Genomic DNA, 22,883 nt, shown 5'->3' on the forward strand with positions numbered 1-22,883 from the left:
ATTAAAGGCATGAAATTAAGAACATAAGGGAAAGGAAAAGTAGAAACATTGAGACATATCTGATATACAAACATAAGATCAGACTTCTATTCCAGCAGACATAAAAACCAGATCCCTTCCCAAAACATTTACCCCTTTTAGCTCAGACATTATGTTGTAGCTTTTAAAGTGTTGTTTTGAATTTTATGATTTTATCCAACTGGGTATGGAAGAGAACTAGTAATTTAAATTAAAAAGTAAAATGAGGACAGAAGACTTTGAAACAGGATTACCAGTCAAAGAGCAATTTCTTTATAAATATATATGTTGTGTGTATATGTATGTGTGTGAGGGAAGAAAAGGGGGGTGAGAGAGAGAGAGAGAGAGAGAAAGGCAGGACTGATTATAATCCTGCTTGCTTATATGGCAGGATTGGGCTTTGTGTTTTCCTACGGTAGAAATGGGACTGCAGAAGACAGAAAGAAAGCCCGACAACAGGGAAGTATTCCTAATTCCTCTGATGCTTTCCCAGCTGAACCAGCCTCCAGTGTTCCCCCCACTACACAACCCTCAGTCCACCCTACCTGTGCTCCGGTTCTGTGTGGACTAAATGACTTGTCCTCGTCAAAGGCCCTATGCCAGGTGACATACCTGTGCAGGGGCTGTTGATGCTCCTTGGGACTGATCTATCTCCTCAGAAATTGAGATAACACCATGAGAAGCACATCTCTGTAAGCATTAAAGAATCTATAGGAACAAAAATAAGATATGGTGATAAGCAAAGAAGAAAGGCTGGCATTGTTGATCATAGACGGTATTGGGATTTGCTTCCAGCATAGAAATGGTATTACCTCAAACTCTCCTTCTTCCAGATCCTATTTAAATAATTCAGAAATTCAATAAAAATTTATTGAGAGCTGAATGCTTTGCAAACACTGGGGATCCAAAGGTCATTAAGACATGGTCTCTGCTATCAAGAATGTTGGTCTAGGGGCACTTAGGTGGCTCAGTCGGTTAAGCATCCGACTTGGGTTCAGGTCATGATCTTAACAGTTCGTGAGTTCAAGCCCCATGTTGGGCTCTGTGCTGACAGCTCAGAGGCTGGAGCCTGCTTCGGATTCTGTGTGTCCCTCTCTCTCTAGCCCTCCCCAACTCGCTCTCTCTCTCTCTCTCCCAAAAAATACATAAACATTTAAAAAATTAAAAAAAAAAGAATGTTGGTCTAGTTGGAGACAGCTGAGTATATCATGATTAGTGCTGAGAGCAGAGTACAGAAGCTAGTAGGACCCTAATACCAGCCACTTGAATCAGGATGAAGGGTTGGGGTGAAGAATGTGTGTCAGGGAAGGTTACCCAGAAAAGACAATGTTGGGGTGAATTTTGAAGGAGGAACAGCAGTTCAGCAGTGGACTGGGCAAAAAGTGTGTGTGTGTCTGTGTGTGTGTGTGTGTGTGTGTCTGTGTGTCTGCAAATGGGAGTGAGCAGGCAGTAGGGAGTTGGACAGAAGTCACATCAGGTAACAGCTGAAGAAGAAAGTGAGAGAAAGCGTTGCAGGGGTTTGCAGGTGAATCCGTAGGGCTGCGGTGGAAGATGCAGGGAGGTGTGGAGAGAGACTGGAGAGAAACGAGGCCAGAGAGGTGGGTGGGATCAGGTTGACAGAGACCTTAAGTAGCAGCCACAGGAACAGAAGCAGGTAAGGAACTGCTTCTTACCCCCAAAGCTGGGGAGCACCACAGAAGGAGGAGCAGAGGAGAAGCAAAATCAGGTTGATGTCACAGAAAGATGGCTTTGGCTGCAGCGAAGTCACTGGCCTAGCAAAGAGCCAGGCCAGAGGCAGGCAAATAGCTGGGAGTTATTGACATAACCTAGGTGAGAGCTGACAAGTGGTGGCGTAGAGAGGAGGGGACGGACACAGCAGGACTAGGTGAAAATGTGAAAGAATTTCTCTCCACCCTCCTTCATGGAACCCACCCGCCTCCAGCACAGTCAAGGAGCTTTGGCCCTTTTAGAGTCTGAGAAATACACTTTTCAAGCAGAGTGAGGCAATGTACCCTAAGTGCTTGAGTGTGACTTCAGCTCCTGACTGGCCTCGTTGGCTTGCTTTTTTTTTTTTTTTTTAATGGATCAACATTAAATCCTTGCCAGGTTTCCAAACCACCCCCCTCCTCCTGCCCACCACCACTTCTCCTCCCCTCAGGAGCTTGGTCATCTTGCCTGGCATGAGAGCCAGGAGGACCTACTTTGAGTCTTTAAGGATCTGAGTACCTTCTGAGAATGTCAGCAGGAAACTACAGAGACAGGTCCTAGCCCTTTATGCTCTATACCATTTTGGAAGCTCTTTCTCTCAGCCGGGCCCAGACACAATTTGCAATCCTTACAGAAAAAAAATGTTAATGCTTTAAAAATAAGAACCAATTTAATTAAAAGTAAAAGGAGAAAAGTAATTAATATAATTATACTGCCCAAAGATCATCGCTGCTAACATTTTGGTGTTAGCATTCCTGTTCTTTTTCTGTGTGTATTATTAACAGTTGAGGTTATTATTATATAGTTTTATGCAGATAGATAGATCCTAATATCTTGTTCTTTTCACTTAACCTTATTATATGAACATTTCTCATGTGATTACAAACTTTGGGGGGAGGGCTATTTTACTGGCTGTGTAATATTCCATCAAGTGAAAGTTGCCCACTTTACTGTTTATTTAGCCACTTCCCGAATGTTGGTTGTTAGAGTCATTCCAAGTTCTGTCTATTATGAATGGCTCTCTAATGAGGCATTTTACACAAACAGCTTTTCTCTGTATTCTCAATTATCTTCTTAAAATAACTTTACATTAGTAGAATAATTGAATCAAAGAAAATATTTAACCTTCTTGACAAAAGTGCCTTCCCCAACAACGTATAAGAGTGCCAAGATATGAACTTGAAACTAATTCTGCTTACTGACTGAATTATTTGGGGGCAGTTATTTAACCTCTCTGAGCCTCAGCTTTGTTAACTAGAGAATGGAGGTGCCCACCTCACAGAATTATGAAATTTAAAAGATGTAATGTGTAATCTGGCACACCTTATGGTGCATAGGAGGTGTTCAACCCAAATATTAGTTCCTTCTTCCCTTCTGCTATTCCTTTTTCCAGTGTTTTTATTTTATTTAAAAAATTGTTTTAACCTTTATTTATTATTGAGAGACAGAGGGAGACAGAGCATGAGCCGGGGAGGACCAGAGAGAGGGAGACACAGAATCCAAAGCAGGCTCCAGGCTCGGAGCTGTCAGCACAGAGCCCAACGCGGGGCGCAAACACATGAACCGCGAGACCATGATCTCAGCCAAAGTCGGACAGTAACCAACTGAGCCACTCAGGTGCCCCTCCACTGTTGAATAAAATAGACTTCAGGTTTGTTGCATTTCCTATTAGTCAGGCATTTGGTCGTGGTTGAAACATCTTAACCACGAGGCCTGTGAAGTGGGTAACTGTACCATCCAGGCACATTGTTTGTATTTGGCTTCTAGAACTCACCAGATACTATGTAATCAAATCAGTAGTAGATATTTGGTGCATTTGTCACTGTTACCGCATTTCTGAACAGGGCTAGTGTTTTACATATTTTTCTATTTTCTCCTTATGCAAATTATTTACCATCTCTGTTCGCAGCTTCCCCATCAGAAAAAATAAGGATAATACATACCCGTCCTATCTTACTTGTGTGATGAAAGCATTTCTCGCTATCAAGCTTTTAACTCGGAGACTAACTACACACACACTGAGCAAGATATGGGTAGAATTAGCCACACATAAGAGAGACATAGAAGGAAAGAGGCAAGAAGACACTAACCTTTACCCAAAGCCTGTATTTTACACGTATTAATTATACACACGCACACACACACACACACACACACTACCATGAGGTGCTTCACAGATATTCAGATTTCACAGATAAGGAGGGGAAGCAATGTCCTCGAGTTGCCAAGACACAATTCAAATACTAAACTGTATCGTCACATGCAGGAGGACACTTTTCTGTTTTTGGGGGGGCTTAGTCATTATTAAAACTATTTATGGGGTTGAACAATTGTTTTTACTAACTTGCACTTGGCTGCTTAGAGAGAAAAGCACAACACGGTGAATTCATCTGGGCAATTTATTTTATTGCTTCTGTTCAAAGGATCCCCTGAAAGGAAGCTGCGTTGATAACCACCAGACATCAGCGAAACCAGAGGAAACTATGATGTGTGTGCATGATGAGGGGGCAGGAAGAGTGGAAGAGATTTCATGATCCCTTAGTTTCATTTGTTTTCAGGTTATAAAACATAAACGAACTTCAGCTGGAAGACAGTTCAATTAATATGTTAAGGATCGAGTATGAGCTCTGTGCTGGCTGCACGTGCCTGTAACCACCTGTAACAAGCATGAAGGACGGTATGTGCGCCTCTTGGAAAGGAGAGGCACAAAATGAAAAGGCTTTTCGGGGCTCCTGGGTGGCTCAGTCGGTTAAGCATCTGACTTCGGCTCAGGTCATGACCTCACGGTCCGTGAGTTCGAGCCCCGCGTCGGGCTCTGGGCTGATGGCTCAGAGCCTGGAGCCTGTTTCAGATTCTGTGTCTCCCTCTCTCTCTGACCCGCCCCTGTTCATGCTCCGTCTCTCTCTGTCTCAAAAATAAATAAACGCTTAAAAAAAAATTGAAAAAAGAAAAGACTTCTTATATTACTGAGGGCTCCTTTCACAAAAAAAATTTTCTTAGGACAGGTCAGAGTGAAATCTCCACCCTACCCCCCCAAGAGAAATAAATATGTAGGGGGGAAAAAAAAAACCTGGTCAAGAGTGTATACTAAAAAAACTGATATGTCCATTAGGTGAAACCACATGAAACTGCAGTTTTGTAGGCCAAAAACAGTCAAATATCATCATTTTCATATGGCTGAGTTTATACATATGGCATTGTTCCGTAAGTCTAGAGAGAGTTGTTTCCAGGAACTGACTTCAAAAGTGACACTTGGTAGTTAGGATTTGGGTGAGCTATTGCCTCTAAATTATATTCATCACTTTTAAAATGGAACTCAAATTTATATTTATATAAATATGCAAATTTGTTTTTATTTGAGAGAGAAAGAAAGTGTGTGCAAGCAGGGGAGAGGGGCAGAGAGAGAGAGAGAGAGAGAGAGAGAGAGAGAGAATCTCAAGCAGGCTCCACACGGGGCTCAATCTCACAACCCTGGATCATGACCTGAACCCAAATCAAGAGCTGGATGCTCACCCGACTGAGCCACCCAGGCGCCCCAAGGAACTCTGAAACATTTTGACAGATATTTCAAACTACACAAAAGAAAACTAACTTAATTACAACAGAATCTCCAAGTCCTGTGCTTCTTTCCTTTCTTCACCTGAAAAATCACCTGAATAATAGGTCAAGTAGCTTTGTGTATATTTTGATGGCTGCATGCGCAATACTTTGTAGGAATATCTACGTTGCCCCCAGCACGGGAGAGGGCATGAAATAAGGAATTAGGAGGCCTGCTGCCTTCCAGTTGTGTGCAAAGCTTGGGCAAAGCTACTCGCCATCACGGCTTTGGTTTACATCTGCATAAAACAAAGATAATAACTTGCCTCGTGGAGTAATTTGTGAGCATGACACGAAATGTAATAAAGTGAGAGACCTTTGTAATGACCAAGTGTTACACAATTAGAAAAGCTGGTTTCTATACATTAATAAAGATTAATGCTGCGGATCACTGAGCATTCTACAACCAGAAACTTAAATAGATTGTTTTCCGTTACCTCTTGCAGGGTAAGGAGAGAGAGAGCCAACTGTAGTGGCTTCGGCTTGGTCCCAGCAAACGCCAAGGGCCACATGTCTGTTCTCTTCTTGACCAGTTCACATGGCTGGTGTAGACAGATCCCATGTCCTAGCTGGGGCCCTCAAAGAGTATTTTGTGGGCTTAACTGATGCAGATAGGCTTCACGCACGGATCGGATTGAGTGGGGAATTGCAAAGTGCCCATTTTATGATCCCGGTGGTGGGGAGACACAGCTGGAGACAACCTGGTTTCCTAGATTGTGCCGATTTGCAGACTTAGTGCATTCCTGCAATGTCACTTCGGTAAGTAGCAAGCGTTCTTACAAGCTCTGCTTGAGCGCAGCAAAGATGTGGCCACTGTCCTCCAGGGCCTTGCACCGGAGCCTGGGGTCAGACAGGTGACTTAACAGCACTGCGGTAGACATCAGAGTAGACCAAAAAGGCGACGGGGAAACCGAGCAGGGAGAGATCAATTCTAACAGGCAGTTTAGGACGCTTCGTTGAGAAGGAGGAATTAGGTCAAATTGGGTGGCTAGGAAGGAAGGAAAAGAATTCAAGCGGACGAATAGTTTGATGCAAGAAATCAGGGGTCCACGCGGCAGTTCATGTGCAAGCTACGTGGGGCTGGAGATCGGGGAGGGGTGAGAGGGCTTTGAACACTTGCCAGGAGCCGAGGCATTAGGCCTTTATTCTGTAGGAAGCAGGGAGACGTCCTAAAGGCCTCCAAGCAAGAAAGTAACGCCTGGAAGTCCCACAAACCAAGAAGGAGGTCAATTCTCGAATGGCAGGGTGGGTGGGGAGATAAAGGAGCCTTTCAGTTCGCAGTGACACAGGAGCCCTGAAACGCAGACATCCTTCAAAGGAGATACATTGAGTTACACTGTAGGCTCCCTGAAGGCAGGGTCAGGGGCTTAGCCATTTTTGTTTCCTTCTTGTTAAGCACAGTACGCGGTGGTTAAAAAAAGAGACAGGAAGGAGGCAGGGAGCGAGGACGAAACTTTGCTGAATGAACCAAACTCACGCAGAGGTAGGAATGGTGCGGCTGTTTGTTTTGCTTTTCACTTTTAACGTTTATTTTTTGGGGGAGAGCGCGAGCGAGCGAGCGTGGGGGAGGAGCAGAGAGCGAGAGGGAGACACTGAACCTCCACTGCGGGGCTCGAACCCACGCACCGTGAGGTCCTGATCTGAGTCTGAACCGACTGAGCCACCCAGGCGAACGGTGGGGCTTTAAACGGCTGCACCCCCGCGAAGGCTGAGCGCAGGCCCCGGGGTGGGGGTGGGGGGGTAACTGGTCCCAGTCCCGCCCCAGCCGGGGGGAGGTCGGACGGGCCTCCGCGCAGCCCAGAGAGTCGCTCTCCGGAGGGAGGAAAGGGCGCCTACCTCAGCTCGGCCGGGAGAACCGAACGCGCCCACCCAGGCCAAGGGCGGAGTCCGGGCAGCCGCGCGAAGCGGTCGCTGAACCCAGTCTGCGGGAGGCGTGAGGCCTTCGGCGCGGCGGACTCACAAAGCGAACGAAGGCGCCTCTGGGGCGGGTGAGGCGCCGGGAGGGCTCGCCCGGGACGTCGTCTCTCCCCGCGGAGCCGGAGGGCGACCGTCCCCGGCGGGAAGGGGGCGCGCCCGGTCCCACCCAGCGGCCGGGAGGACCCGCGCGAGGCCGCGCCCCGCTTTCGGGGTTGCCGCGGCGGCGGTTTGGGGGTGCTGCGGCTTGAGAAGGGGGCACCGAGAATGCAGAGGGCTCTGATCAGAGCCGGCGCCCTTGCCGGCCTGCCCTCGACCGCCGCCGCCCCGACGCCAGGGCCCTCGTCTGCGCCACCGCAGCCGCGCAGCCTGGGCCGCTGTCCCCGGAGACTTGTGTCCCGGCACGCGGCAGGCCCTCCCCGCGGCGCGTCCCCGGAAGCCGAGGGAAGAGCCCTCGAACGCGGGCGGCGCGGGGCTGAGCGGAGGAGACCGACCCCCGCCGCGCCCCGGGGTGTGTCTGCCGCCGCAGGGCCCGAGCTACCCCCGGAGGCGCCGCAGGGCGCAGCGGTGGCGCAGCGGGGTCGGTGGCCCGGGTGGGGGACTGCGCCTGGGGCGCCTGCCGACGCCCGGAGGTCGGGGTTCTCTCAGCCCTAAGAATGGGCCTGGCAGGAGAGGGTACCTGCAAGAAAGGAATTAATCTGCAGGTAGCTACGTTCTTTCTGTATTAAGACAAAGCACTGCGCTCCCCTCTGGATAAATCAGAAAAATAACAGTCAAGCTTGACGGAAAGTTAGGCAGCGGGTCCCGAGACAGAAACCCTTTCTACCGCCTCCCCTAGCTGTCTCTGTTTCCTCAACACAAAAACTACCGTGTACCTGTCTACACAGCGTCTTCCTGAAGATTAGGATAAAGAGATCTTTTCCTTACCAGGAGAGTCGGCTAGCATCCTATGTTCTTTGCATTTCCACGTAAAGTTTAGAATCCGTTTGTCAATTTCTGCCCCCCAAAGAGCTTGCGCAGACTTTGATCAGCGCTGTATTGGACCTATTTTGTCAAATTTATTCCTAAATATTTCATGTTTTTGTAAATTTAGTAAAAATTTGATGCTGTTGTAAATGTTATTTCTTAATTCAATTTCCAGGTGTTTTTTGCCAGTAGAGAGAAATCCAGTTGGGGCGCCTGGGTGGCTCAGTCGGTTGAGCATCCGACTTCGGCTTAGGTCATGGTCCCCGGGTTTGTGGGTTGGAGCCCTGGCTCGGGCTCTGTGATGACAGCTCGGAGCCTGGAGCCTGCTTGGGATTCTGTATCTCCCTGTCTCTCTCTCTGCCTCTCCCCTCTCTGCCTCTCACCTGCTCATACTCTGTCTCTCTCTGTCTCTTTGTCTCTCTCTTCCTCTCAGAAATAAATACTTAAAAATTAAAAAAAAAAGAAATACAGTTAATTTTTGTACACTGACCTTTTATTCTGCTAAACCTTAATATTGGATTTTTAGCGCCCAGAACTGTGAGAGAATAAAGTTCTGCTGTGTTAAAACACCCAGTTTGTGGAAATTTGTTACAGCAGCCCTAGGAAATGAATACAGAGATGTTGGATTCCCAAACCCTAATTGTGGATTTATCTATTTCTCCTTGCAATTATATCAATTTTTGTTTGATGTATCTTCAAGCTCTGTGTTTAAACATACAGAATTGTTATGTCCTCTTGAGACACCAACCCCTTTCTCCTTATAAAATGATCTTTTTCATTCCTGATAACACTCTCTCTGTTACACCTTTTCCTCTTTTTATTTTTTAACCTATTTGTATCCTGTGTGCACAGTGCGTTTCTTCTGGCGGGCACGTACTTGGGTCTTGCTTTCTTTTCCCGTATGACAGTCACTGCTTTGACTTCATTACTTTTGCCTACTATTTTGAGACTTCACTTGCATGCCTTTTTAAAAGGAGGGGGCGGGGGCGCCTGGGTGGCGCAGTCGGTTAAGCGTCCGACTTCAGCCAGGTCACGATCTCGCGCTTCGTGAGTTCGAGCCCCGCGTCGGGCTCTGGGCTGATGGCTCAGCGCCTGGAGCCTGTTTCCGATTCTGTGTCTCCCTCTCTCTCTGCCCCTCCCCCGTTCATGCTCTGTCTCTCTCTGTCCCAAAAATAAATAAACGTTGAAAAAAAATTAAAAGTAGGGAGGGTTTTTTTCCCCTTAGTTTCTCCTTAGTGTACTATTGACAGGTTTTTAGTAAAAATTGGAGACCTCGAATAGGTACTCTTTTGAGAATAGCTACATGTGATCTCCCCCTAGTGGCCACGTTGAATAATGTTATGAAATTCAATCATTTTCTCCCAGAGCACAACTTCTCCATGGCAAGCTATGTGTACTTGAGGGCTGGGTCAATTCCTTGTCAACTTGACTTTAGTGCTTCCCATAGCAGTGAATAACCTGCCTCATGGTCCCAAGAGACGCCCAGTGCCAAAATAAGCTAAGAAAGGAAACTTGGCAATCTTGAAACCTGACAAAATAATAGCCACCCCAAGTAATTAATAACAATGATGGTGTTATGAATACCTTAGTAAGTAACTCAGAAACATAAAAAATGGTTGATGTAGGATAGTCATGGAAAGTAAGTAATGTAAATGTTGACTTTCAAAAGCGTTCAGAAGGAAGACGAATAGAAAGCATAAAATAAAGTGACAGAAATAAAATTTTAAATACGTATAGTAGTTTCTTTGCAACTTCCTTTGAATCTACAATTACTTCAACATAAAATTTAAAACATATCAGTTGTCATGATAAGTGGAAATGGATCCAAACTCTCTAGCTAAAAGAATAAAAGTATTAACTTTGCTTTTTTAAGGAAAAAAATAACATATCGAACTTTACAGGGAACATACATAAAACACACAGAACTCTGAAATAAATGAAATACTCTGAACTCAGAGTAAAGGGTTAGAAAAAGATAAACTAGGAAAATGCACACCAAATGAGAGCAGGCATTGCCCTGTTCCTTTAGAGGGAAAAGACTTTAAGGCAAAAACATCACTGCAGATAAAAAGGACCACAACTTAATGATAAAAAGTTAAATTTACCAGGAAAGTATAACAATTCAAATCTTGTATTCCTTTAAAATTAAAGCCTAAAATACGTAAAGGAAAATTTGCTAGAGCTACAAGGAGAGATTGATAAGCCAACCATTAAAGTGGCTGTCAGTTTTATATGGCAGACCATTATTACAATCATATTTCTGCTAGTATAATTACTCCTACTTTAGATGATGAAATTCCATATGCCTATATTTCATAGTGCTCCACAAAAATTATGGCAGGTTACATGTGCTCCGTTTCTGCAAAAGTTGAGAACTATTGCACTAGAAATTGAGGCACATCATTTCTTATTCATTCAACAGCATTTACGGAACAACTATTATGTTTACGGTATCGTGGAACATATATGCTCCAAGAGTGAGTTGTACCTATTTAGTTTAGCCATTTAAATAATGCATAAGCTGGAGTTTCATAGAACTTCAAAAGGAGAACTATAGTTTTCTATAACTATAGTTATAGCCCTGAAGTCCCTCCACCACCATTCTCTCTCTCACTTTCTGTCAATTAAGTCTGTATCTCCTTCTTAAATAAATGTGCTTGATGGAACAAGCAACAGTAAAGAATTTCCAAAATTATGATATGTCTTCAATATATTTTCTTTTAAAACTAAGAAAATACTATAGCAAGTACAAATACTGGCCTAGAAACTCAACTGTATGAGGCAACTTAATCTCTATTAAGAGATTCCATTCTGCCAAGTGGTGAAAACAATTGGGGTCCCCTTCTCTCTCCCCTTTTTGCAATGATTTACATCTAAATTCCAGGGATTTCTGTAGTACTAAGGGTAGGAAGGGGGGAGCATATGGTCTGATCTTCACCTATCCATGCTGGCATCAGAGGCCAGGTCCTTATCACCTCTGGTCTTCAGTCACTGCTCCATCAAGGTCACTCGACATTTGCCTCTTTTCCAACCATGAAGCTCTTCAGGTCTGGCTTGTTTTCAGCTAACCTTGTTGTCCTTGGGTACAAAATGTTATTCTGCTGCTCCCACACCTCCTGAGGCAGGAGAAAGTTCTCCCTTCACACTGGGAGACTAACCTACAGGGGCTGGGATTTGTATAATTTTTTTTTTAACGTTTATTTATTTTTGAGACCGAGAGAGAGACAGAGCATGAACGGGGGAGGGTCAGAGAAAGAGGGAGACACAGAATCAGACACAGGCTCCAGGCTCTGAGCCGTCAGCACAGAGCCCGACTTGGGGCTCGAACTCAGGGACCGCGAGGTCATGACCTGAGCCGAAGTCGGACGCTTAACCGACTGATAGGGGCTGGGATTTGTTCACCTCCTCCCTTGTGCTACTTGGATAGACGTGCGTACTAAAACATCACCCAGCCTTTTCTCTCCTGCTTCTTGCTGCTTCTCTGAGCTGCGGGGGAGAGTACAGAGCCCCTGTTTCTCAAGGACCCCCACTAACATCTTGCTCCTTGCTTCCTCTCTAACATAACCTCCTTTCTCCCCAGGCTTGGGAAAATTTGATATACTCTTTAGAAGGATGGGGTGGGCAGGAAAATTCACCTTCCTGTAGGTATTCTCCCAAATCCACTGTTTATACTTGAAATCTTTCTCCTCTTTTGGAAATTCTAATGCCAAGAATTGTTTTTATTTTCTCTCTGCTTTCTGAGTGTTTTCTTTTTTCTGAGGCAACAACACAGAATATCTATCTATCTGCATGAGAAAAGGGTCATGGGCTAAAAGAAGCATATAGGGGGGGAAACCCTTATGCGTTAAAATAGCAAAATATTGTTATTCAACAGTACAGAGCAAAAATGGCCTCTCTGATAACATTGATTTTAATAGTAACAGGGATTGTCCTGTTGATGAAGTGAAAGCAGATGAGCCCCTAAATCATAAAAAAGATGGCATGGCATTTTAGTATACAGGTCAGAGACAGACTTACAGAATTCACCGAAATGTTTTTAAAAATGATTTGTCGGGGGTGCCTGGGTGGCTCAGTGGGTTAAGCGTCCGACTTCAGCTCAGGTCACGATCTCGCGGTTCATGAGTTCGAGCCCCGCGTCGGGCTCTGGGCTGATGGCTCAGAGCCTGGAGCCTGCTTTCGATTCTGTGTCTCCCTCTCTCTCTGCCCCTCCCCTGTTCATGCTCTGTCTCTCTCTGTCCCAAAAATAAATAAACGTTAAAAAAAAAATTAAAAAAAAAAAGATTTGTAAGGGTGGGGGAGGTGCCTGGCTGACTCTGTAGGAATAGTGAGCGACTCTTGATCTTGGAGTCACGAATTCAAGCCCCACGTTGGGTGTGGAGGTTACTCAAACAAAAACTTTTAAAAAACACAGCTGGTAGGTTGTATGAAACACTAACTACTAGGGAAGCCAGTTCATAACGTACTTAAAAATCAATCAAGTCAACTCCCAGTGAATAATGGCTTTATTCACAGAGAATGCAAGTCAGAAACGAGAAGTGTCCACATGGAAGGTAAATAGATACTTATAGTCGGAGGCGTTATTATTATCCATACAATTAAGCTCACTTGCGCCATAAAATACTGAATATGCTTGTTGGAGTCTTGGAGAAAGTAAGGAGGGGTGCTAAGATTATGAATGGGAGAGAAGTTATGGAATTTTCTTTAGGAAGGAGGGGATCTGCCTGTGTTAGCTGGGGAGTGGGGTGCCAGGCTCCCCTGCCTCCAGCAGCCCAGTGAGCAAACTCTCCAGGGATAAGGGCTTTCCAGGAAAACACGTCCCTCTGACCATTTATTTATTTTATGATTCAGGGGCTCCTCTGCCCCCAGAAATCATAGCCTTTAAATAATGGTGCCTAAAATCTTTCTAACAAAGCTTTTTGTTTCAGAAGCATTCATACGCTGTTAAAAACACAAACTCTGAGGTGCCACATTGAAAGTTATGCACCTGGGAAGTCAACCAGAGCCCTCGTTGGACCCTGTCACCCCCTGCACTGGAATGGCCTTGTAGACACCACAAGTATGTCTGTTCCTGCCATCTGAGCTTCTCCAGGGCAACAATCTTACCTTTCTGATTTTCATATCACCAGTACCCTACAAAGTTTTGGGTGTCTGAAGTGAGGATCCGACAACGATAACGTTTGTTGAGAGATGAAAACAGAAAAAAAGTAAATGAATGAGTGAATCAATTGGGTGCTAATGGTTCCGATCATTTCTATTTTGGTGTGGGAGAGTAGGAGGAAAACGCATACCCTAAGGAGTAGACCACTAAAGGGTAAAAAGCTTCTAGAATGAACAGTGGGTTTAAAAAAAAAAAAAGACACATTTTGTAGTTTCATAATTTTCCCTGGCATTAGCTACAATAGGGACTAGTAGTTGAAGCATTTTGTAGGAATACCCCGTGCGTGCTTTGATAAGGACTTTACTCTAATGGCACCTGGTTATAAAGGATTTGTTAATTAAGGCATTGTTCTCACTTGATAAGCTAATGAGCACGAATGGCAGAGAAATATTGCATTTCTTTTCGTTTGCCTTTTTGGAAGCAATGCATCAGTGTGAATACTTTTGAGTGAAATTCAGAAATTTATATGTGGTCTTATGCTATCGAAACAATAAGTTCTCAGAATTAATTCCTCTTTGCTTAATGGGGAAATTTACCATTAACAAATAGTAATAGTATGTACTAATTATTAACAGTTTTAGATATATACCTACACACGGGCATTGCATTATCACCACGATCAGCAAACCCTTAAGTGTTTTTCTTTATTTCCTGTACCTTTTCCTCTTGAGCAGCTCCCGTTCTCTATTCCAAGTCTGGTAAAATATCAAAGATTCTTTAAAGTTTCCACTAAAAAAAAGCCAAAAAGATGGGGCGCCTGGGTGGCTCAGTTGGTTAAGCTTCCAACTCCTGATTTTGGCACAGGTTATGATCTCACAGTTCGTGAGATCAGGCTCCACGGGGGGCTCTGTGCTTATGGGGCAGAGCCTGCTTGGGATTCTCTCTATCCCTCTCTGTCTCTCTCTGCCCTTCCCCTGCTCATGCTCACTCTCTCTCTCTCTCTCAAAATAAAATAAATAAACATGAATTTAAAAATTCAAATTCAAATTCAAAAGAGACTAGCTCAATACCTTGCTCTCATTTCTATACAGCCCTGTCGCCCCACCCGCCAGCCTCCAGGACTCTATGCCACATTTGAAGGCAGAGTTGTCTCTCTTATCTCCTAGATACCTTGTCCATTCTCATGCTGGCAGAAAGCCACAGAGTGCTGGGACTGGCAGGTGGACACATGTTCTGCTGGGTGCCATTCTCTGCCCTGCCTGTGTAAGTGATACATGGATCTTGTGATCGCGGGCAGCTCATGCTCCTGAGGACATCTGAGGCCTCTCTTTTCTGAGAAAGCCCGTGGAGGGAGAGGACAGTGTATGAATTTCCGTGGAAAACCTCTTGCCAAGGATTCCAGCTATAGGTCACCTGACACGACAGGATAGTTGGACAGAAGCCAAGGAGAAATGCGATACCTTCCATTTAGAAAACATAAAAAACTGTGACTAGTACAATCAAGTGTAAAAAGATGATAATACTTCCTGGGTGACTATGTTAATATTTCATTTTAATATCTATTAAAAATTGTCTAGTGATATTTACATAATTGAATACCTTGTTAGGAAAGACAAATCCAGACATATAGGCAGACAAAACTTTCTGTTTTTTAAGTGGTTGTAGAATCACATATAAGTTGTCTTATTTTTTTAAAGATCAGTGATCAAATAAATAAGTCATGATGTGATTTCATTCATTAAAACTACTTAAGAACTTCATATATGACAAACTAGCATTAGTAATCTAAGACGAATAATGGAGAAAAGGAGATATCTACTTAAGATTTAGTGTTGGGATACCTGAGAATGGTATACTATGAGATGAGATCAAAAGAAGTAAAGGAAATAGGCTAGTAGGACAGATAGACTAATCTGCAAAAGAGATACATTTATATCAGAACATGAAGTATATCATTGTAACAGGGATCTGTTTGTATTTAAATATATAGCACTGTTAGATCAATGTAATAAAAAGTATCAAAAGAAAAAAAAAGTAAATCAAAGCGCCTGGGTGGCTCCGTCGGCTAAGCATCCGACGTTGGATGTCATGATCTCACAGTTCATGGGTTCAAGCTCCATGTAGGGCTCTGTGCTGACAGCTCAGAGCCTGCAGCCTGCTTGGGATTCTGTGTCTCCCTCTCTCTCAGCCCCTCTCCTGCTCACTCTCTGTTTCTCTCTCTCAAAAATAAACATTAAAACAAAATTTTTTTAAGTATCAAAAGAAAACAAAAGATTCAATTATTTGGAGCAACACATATTTATTGCTCCAAATATATAAAGAATTATAAATACAGATACATACTCTGCTTTCACGCCATAGGCAGTCACCGAAGATTAAAAACTTACACAGAAGGGAAGCAAAAATAATATAAAAACAGGGAGGGGGACCAAAGCATAAGAGACTCATAGATATGGAGAACAAACAGAGGGTTCCTGGAGGAGGTGGGGGAGGGGGCATGGGCTAAATGGGTAAGGGGCATTATGGAATCTACTCCTGAAATCATTATTGCACTCTATGTTAACTAACTTGGATGTAAATTAAAAAAAAATAATAATAAATAATAAATAAAGTAAAAAAAAAAAAGGTTAAAAATTTTTTAATTAAAAAAATTTATACAAAAGGAAAACCCTGACAAACTAAATGGAATCACATGGAGTATGTGCAGTTCCATAGCAAAGATGTGCAAATTAGAACTAATTAAATGGCACAAATAACTAAAAGATGCTTTTTTTTTTTAAGGCAGTGTTGGAGGAGGATCCATAACCCGCTGACCCTGCTGGCGGGCTGCATTGTTTCTGAAGAGCAACTTCTCAATATGTAGCAAGAGCTAAAAATCTTTTAAGGCATTTAATCTGTTCCACTTTAGGAAGGAGAAAAGAGAAGGAAAGATCACAAAGGGGAAAATGAACTTTGTGCAAGTATGTAACAGCATTATTTTTCATAGTACACATAAGAAACATCTCTAACGCAGAAGGAAAATGGTTTAGGCAACTGCTCAATGTTAGCAGAATGGAACGCAGTACACTATTATGTGCATTTTGTTGATCCATGAAAATCTGTATGTGAAGCTGTAACAAATAAAGCTCAACAAGGGATAAATATGTCCACTGCTAAACTGTTAGTTTCTTGGGAGACTGAACCATCTCATAGTGAATGCACAGGGTCAAACTTTGTTCCTGGTACACGATAAATGCGCGTGACTGTTGAATGAATGCATAAATGGCTTTTCCGTTTATGCTGAATTCTTAACCTTCTGCCTTCTCTGACCTTGGTAAACGTGCATTTGCTTGCCTTCATACTGCTCACCTAGATTTCTGGACTCTAGCCTGCCCGACCTCAGATAAATGCATACCCTTTGTGGTCCCAGCACCCAACCAGTGACCTCTCTCTACTGAAGTTTCCATACCCAGGGCGTCACACAGCTGAGTTCAATTACCTAACATGAGGTCTGCATTCATCAGCAAGCTTGTGAAAAAATGCATAAACTTTGTCAAATGTACAAACATGGGAAGAAACTTGAGTGAAGCGTTTACAGTTAAAAGCCAATTGCAATCATTCTAGGGGAAGGAACAGCTGTATTTGAAAACCTGCATGATTATATGAACGGCTTACAAAAAAAAAAAAAAAGGAAAATCAAAGTTCATAGTAATACATTAAAAAAAAACCCCAACAACCCGACACGAAGTTGCAATCAGTTTCCTAAGATTAGAGAGCATATGTCCCAGGTGCCTATTAAAAAGGGGCAAATACAGTCAAGGATTCGACCTTCTCTTACTCGATACCACACTCACCCAGCAACTCCAATGGAAAGGCTAACAGCAGTGACCCTCAAGAAGCCGACGGCTGCCTGAGAACATTCTGCCCAGAAAATGTCCTGAGATTCCGTTGACAGCAAAACAGCACATTAAGCCCTTAAGGGATTTTCAAAAGAAGTGTCCTGTAAGGCCCCCGTTCTTGGAGTCCCCCCTGCACTCGACCTTTCCTGGTGGCACTGAATGCCAGGACGTAAGTATTTCATGGTAGGATCAATGATTGAATGACTGAATGGAGGGAAGAGGGGATTCGGCAGGTTGCCAGATTATGAGGTAATCACAGCATCAAGCGACGTTAGCATTTATTTTGGAGGATCTTGATTTATTTTCGAGAGCACGCAACTCCGAAGGGGCCCAAATCCAAGCAGTGAGCCTGGTGAGGGAAACCGTTAGGAGGAAGGGGGGGAAAAAACCCCCAGCCTGAAATCCCTTGGCTAGGAGCGGGTCCCGTGCAGGCCCGAGGTTAAAGCAAGCCGTGCTTGAGGCGTCGGTCCCCAGGTCGGCCCCAGCCTAAGCCTCCTTGTGCTATAAATACAGCGGCCCACATGCTGCGGAGACATGGTGTTCCCTCCGCTCGCCGGGACAGATAACATGAATTTGCCCTTTAAACGTCCCAAGCCGAAGGCACAGCCCCCGGCCCACCCCTGCCTCCCGGAAGCGCCTTCGCCCCGGTTGCCCTCTGCCGAGGAGGGGGACGGCGAGGGGGTGTCCAGGCACCTGCCCAGCCAATGCGCACGGCGCGCACGGCCCCGGGGTCCCTCCTCCTCTCGCGAGAGACTGGGCGGGGGATATAAGGAGGGCTGCGGGGCGACGCGAGCGGCCCCTTCGCGTCGCGCAGGGACGGAGAGCGGGCGGCCGTGCCTGGCCGGGCGGAGGCGAGAGCGAGAGCGCGAGCGCGAGCGCGGCTCCCGGAGGCTGTGTGCGCCCGGCTGTCACCATGACTGATCACGCCTTGAGCTTCCTGAAGGATTTCCTGGCTGGCGGCGTCGCCGCTGCCGTGTCCAAGACCGCGGTCGCCCCAATCGAGAGGGTCAAACTGCTGCTGCAGGTAAGGACGGCGCGGGCGCGGCGCGGCCAGCCTGGTGCGGGCCCGGCGGGGCGCGCGGGGCGCGGGCGAGCTGCAGCGGCGCGGGGGCGCGCGGGCGCGGGGCCGGGCCGGCCGCCGCAAATCTGTGCTAGGCCACAGGCCCCGCCGCCCGGCCTACTGGAAGGGGAAGGTGCCCTCTGCGTAGAGACAGGTCCAGCGTCAGTAGCAGATTCCTGGTGTCGGGTGGCGCCCTGCGTTCGAGTGTCTATATATGGAAAGCCACCCCGAGTGGGTTACCGCCAGCCAGATCCTGCTCCTGGGACCGCACTGACGCTCCGCTTAGGCCTCATAGGTCGGCCTCACCTTTTGATTTTCAGTGTTCGTTGCACCTTTTCCCCCGTGCATCCACCGTCTACAATAAAAACCTCAAAATAATTGTTACTCAAAAGCCAGCTTACTGTGACCCATGCACTAATGCTGTAGGCTGACATATATATTATTTATCTTTGCATAACCTCTGTAAGGATTTTTCTCCCCGGTTTCGCAGCGGAAGAAACAGGTTTTGAGAGATTAAGTAGCAGTTTTTAGAATAAATTCAGATTGTCTTACCCTGTCCCCAAATCTTTTCCTCTGCAGCCTGATCTCTGGTTTATCATCATCTCCATCGTGTTTTTCTCGAAGGCAAGGGCCCCTCAATGAGAAACAGGGCGTCCTCAGTTTGGGAGTCAAAATTATCATAAAGAAAAACCCCAACAAATTGCTCACTTGCAAACAGCAACAGACCCCTCAATAATTAATTACTTGGATAATCTGCTTGAAATTTTTCACGCTCTAATATCTGGTGGATTTATTCTCCTTCTTCTGTTAGAGCATCTAGTACTCAGAGATCCTGGTCTCCAGGGAGACTGTGAAATTGAGGAATCATTAGCTCCTGCCCATCCTGTCTGTTAAATTAGAGCAGGGGTCCTTTAGGGCAGGGCCCTTTACCTCCCTTTGAGCCCCCAATACAGTTCTGGAACCTAGGGAAAATGCAGTGCATACATGACTCTCTTTACAATGAAATCTTTTCAGTTTATTTGGGGAAGACCCGTTGCTCTCAAATGCCCTGATAAGTGGGGCAAAATTGGATTTTTTTGGCTTGTTATCCAAGTAGCCGACATATTTATTTGGACTTGATATCTGATGTCCCCATTTATTTAAGAAAGAAAATCAGGGAATGGTAAGCATTCATTTTCCTCCTATCCTCTTTCCATCCCCCCCCCCCCCCCCTTGCTCTGGCTGTCCTCACCCAATTCCTTCCGCCCTCCCCTCTCCTCCCCCCACAGGTCCAGCATGCCAGCAAACAGATCAGTGCTGAGAAGCAGTACAAAGGGATCATTGATTGTGTGGTGAGAATCCCCAAGGAGCAGGGCTTTCTCTCCTTCTGGAGGGGTAACCTGGCCAACGTGATCCGTTACTTCCCCACCCAAGCTCTCAACTTCGCCTTCAAGGACAAGTACAAGCAGATCTTCCTGGGGGGCGTGGACCGGCATAAGCAATTCTGGCGCTACTTTGCCGGTAACCTGGCTTCCGGTGGGGCAGCTGGGGCCACCTCCCTCTGCTTTGTCTACCCACTGGACTTTGCTAGGACCAGGTTGGCTGCCGACGTGGGCAAGGGTGCTGCCCAGCGTGAGTTCAGTGGTCTGGGCGACTGTCTCACCAAGATCTTCAAGTCTGATGGTCTGAAGGGTCTCTACCAGGGTTTCAGCGTCTCTGTCCAGGGCATCATTATCTACAGAGCTGCCTACTTTGGAGTTTATGATACTGCCAAGGGTGAGCGAGGGGCCTCAGGGGGTGCGGAGTGGGGGGGAGGAAGGTCCCTAGGGGTCTGTCACTCACAGAGGACCTATTTATTAATCTTGGGTTTTTTCTCCCCTAGCCCCTGGGCTAAACTGAAGCTTCTGAATGAGGTGGTACGGTGTGGATAAATGGCTAAAGGGCTCTCCTTGTCCTCTACTGAAATAAACTCTGGCCTGGAGTTACTCAGAGAGGGAGAAGGGGAGCCTGCTTCCCCCCTGCCACAGCTCTGTCACTCACGACTTGGAACTCGGGGACCTCCTTCACATGCCCTGTTCCTTGGGCAGAACTCGGGGTTCCCTGGATCCCGAGGGCAGCCCCCAGCTTTGGCTGGCTGCCTGGTTATTTGTGAGGCGCCCCACAAAGGTCAGGTCCTTCCAGAAGGGTAGGGCATGGAGGTGGAGGCATGGTAGCCTCTTCTCCATCCCTTCCTGCTTTTTGCTGAGCTGCTGAGAGAAATCACTTCATAGCCATTTGGCTTCTTGCCTCTGCACACAGGGATGTTGCCTGACCCCAAGAATGTGCACATTATTGTGAGCTGGATGATTGCCCAGAGCGTGACAGCGGTCGCGGGGCTGGTGTCTTACCCCTTTGACACTGTCCGCCGTAGGATGATGATGCAGTCTGGCCGGAAAGGGGGTAAGCTTGACACCTGTGGGTCTCTTATTTCTCTGCCCAAGGAGAACACCAGTCAGTGCTCCTTCCAGTCTTCACTATTCTCCTTGTTAAAATGATGTGATAAGGACTTAGGAAAGAAAACTTACGATCAGTCCCCCCTCGCACGGTCAGCTGGTCCTTTAGAGAAGAGAATTTGCTTCTATCAAAGGGATAAGAACATCAAAAATGAGATGTCGAGATGTGACTCGGCTAGTATTATAGAGGCCTTAGGCCCTTTTCCCTTAGGGCCTGGGTACAGAAACGCAGAAAATGAATTAGCTAGTTTATTTAAAAATAATTCTTGCTTCTGTCATCTTGCTACTATAGGTGTTAGTGGGAGAGGATGTTTTTGTTGGGTGAGATGGCCTGAAGCGGTTTTGGCTGCCATAGATCGAAACATAGGAAATTGCCATTTTTGAGGTCAAAAAGTCAAACCGTAGTGCCATATGGTTCAGCTTAATAGCTGTGTCTCTTTTAACGGTGTCCTCTTGGGCAGCAGAATCTGAGACTCCACCTGTTTTCTCACCCATAAAAAAGGGGACCATCTAGCTTAATACTTCCCGCTCCACCCGATCCCCTGATTGTACAGCTTGACCACGTGTGGGTGAGCTGGTTAATCGCCCCAGTTCTTCACTTGATCTTGGGTTGAAGGAGTAGGCTTGACAAAAGATGCTGCCTGCTAGTTATGCAAGGAAGGGGGTGTTTAGCAGGATGCCTAGAGCTGAAGTGACTGACTTTTCTAACTGTGCAGATGTCTTTCAGAGGAAAAGCCTCTTTCCTCCAGAATTCTGGAGCCCTTACCGACATTTGTTTCCACAGCGGATATTATGTACACTGGGACGGTGGACTGCTGGAGGAAGATTGCAAAAGATGAAGGAGCCAAGGCTTTCTTCAAAGGTGCCTGGTCCAACGTGTTGAGAGGCATGGGCGGAGCTTTCGTATTGGTATTGTATGATGAGATCAAAAAATACGTCTAATGTAATCAAAACTCAAGTTCATTGGTTCCAGATCCATTGTGTGGTTTAATAGACTTTTCCTATGGGAAGTAAAAAAGAGAGATCTGGGATAAAACCAGACTGAAAGGAATACCTCAGAAAAAAAATGCTTCATTGAGTGTTCATTAAACCACAGATGTATTTTGTATTTATTTTACATTTAAATTCCCACATCAGATATAAAATAACTTATCATACTTGTACAATTAACTGAAGAACTGATAATGAAGAAGATAACCTAATGTGACACCCCAATAAAGACCACTTAACACACCTTGTTTTACTGAGTTCTTACTAACTGCTGTGTGGATTTAAAAATAAGACCAGCAATGCAGATCCTCTAGCAGGACTCGTTTATAACTCTGGCCCAGCTTCTGAATGTCAGATATCATACTATGTATCTTGTGAGTACCTACAATGCTTCAAGTTGGGCTTTCCCACTTTAAGTTTATGCGCTTTCTGTATTACTTCATACCATGGTGCTTGAGGCTCCAACATGGTGGCGTGGATCATAGCTTTCATAATCCCACCTTATTTTATGCGCTTTCATGCAATCTGCAGGGACTCTGAGGGTACACTGAGCAGTTTCAAGAATTTTGTGAGATTAGGGAATGTTCTGTCTTAGTGCCTTTAGAGAACTGTGATACTTCAGTCTCACAAGTGGACACCATTCATTGAGAGTCCGTTAACAGGTTAGTATTTAACACCTGTTAGGCTCTGTGGAAGACGGGAATTCATTCTGAAAGAAGCTTAAACGCGGGTAGGGAGAGGAGTGAAATGGCCATTACTAAATAATGTAATGTCTACTATAATCTTGGTTGAGCAGGACTAGAAGGGGGCAGATGAAATGTGGGGAGTGGCAGATGTGGGCCTGAAAGAAAACAGCTAGAGTTAGATACACGGGTATAGAAAGGACCTGCCAGCGGTCTTCTCTGTGACAACTTAGCAAGACCTGGAGGCAAAGACAGTTTTGGATTTGACTCTCGTAAGTTGGTGAGCAAGAGAAAAGTCAGGACACTTTCCAGTTGGAAAGTACTTTTGGTTCTGAAGTCCAAATAGTTGATGCAGCTCTAGCTTGTTAGCCATTCGTTGGAAACCAGTCCCTGCGTCCTAGGCCAAGCTTGGAAGGCAGGCACACGTCTCGTGTATCTTTCCTGGGGGGTGGTTTGAGGGGGGTGCGCCTCTGCACCTTCTGTTCTTTACCCTCCTTCCCA

General features: G+C 45.6%; 1 protein-coding gene and 1 long non-coding RNA gene across 2 annotated transcripts; one reads left to right on the plus strand and one right to left on the minus strand.

The window, feature by feature from the left end:
- Positions 1–51: 51 nt before the first annotated feature.
- Positions 52–7,208, minus strand: LOC128314331 (uncharacterized). Its single transcript, XR_008295847.1, has 3 exons — positions 7,159–7,208; positions 5,760–6,310; positions 52–726 (listed from the first exon to the last, which is right to left on the minus strand). It is a non-coding gene; the product is annotated as an uncharacterized LOC128314331 (long non-coding RNA).
- A 10,749-nt stretch (positions 7,209–17,957) lies between these two features.
- Positions 17,958–21,942, plus strand: SLC25A4 (solute carrier family 25 member 4). The gene is made up of 4 exons (XM_027077117.2): positions 17,958–18,202; positions 19,507–19,993; positions 20,516–20,656; positions 21,494–21,942. Exons 1-4 carry the CDS (start codon positions 18,092–18,094, stop codon positions 21,649–21,651), a joined length of 897 nt encoding a protein of 298 aa, XP_026932918.1. The 5' UTR covers positions 17,958–18,091; the 3' UTR covers positions 21,652–21,942.
- The last annotated feature ends 941 nt before the right edge of the window (positions 21,943–22,883 follow it).

Source organism: Acinonyx jubatus, chromosome B1 (genome assembly GCF_027475565.1).
Source record: "Acinonyx jubatus isolate Ajub_Pintada_27869175 chromosome B1, VMU_Ajub_asm_v1.0, whole genome shotgun sequence".
NCBI lineage: Eukaryota > Metazoa > Chordata > Mammalia > Carnivora > Felidae > Acinonyx > Acinonyx jubatus.

Bases quoted from the DNA above. Each gene is read 5' to 3' on its own strand.
- SLC25A4 (XM_027077117.2), top strand. From the start codon at position 18,092: ATGACTGATCACGCCTTGAGCTTCCTGAAGGATTTCCTGGCTGGCGGC. The intron at 18,203-19,506 runs GTAAGGACGGCG...CTCCCCCCACAG, and splicing joins GGGTCAAACTGCTGCTGCAG to GTCCAGCATGCCAGCAAACA. The intron at 19,994-20,515 runs GTGAGCGAGGGG...CTCTGCACACAG, and splicing joins AGTTTATGATACTGCCAAGG to GGATGTTGCCTGACCCCAAG.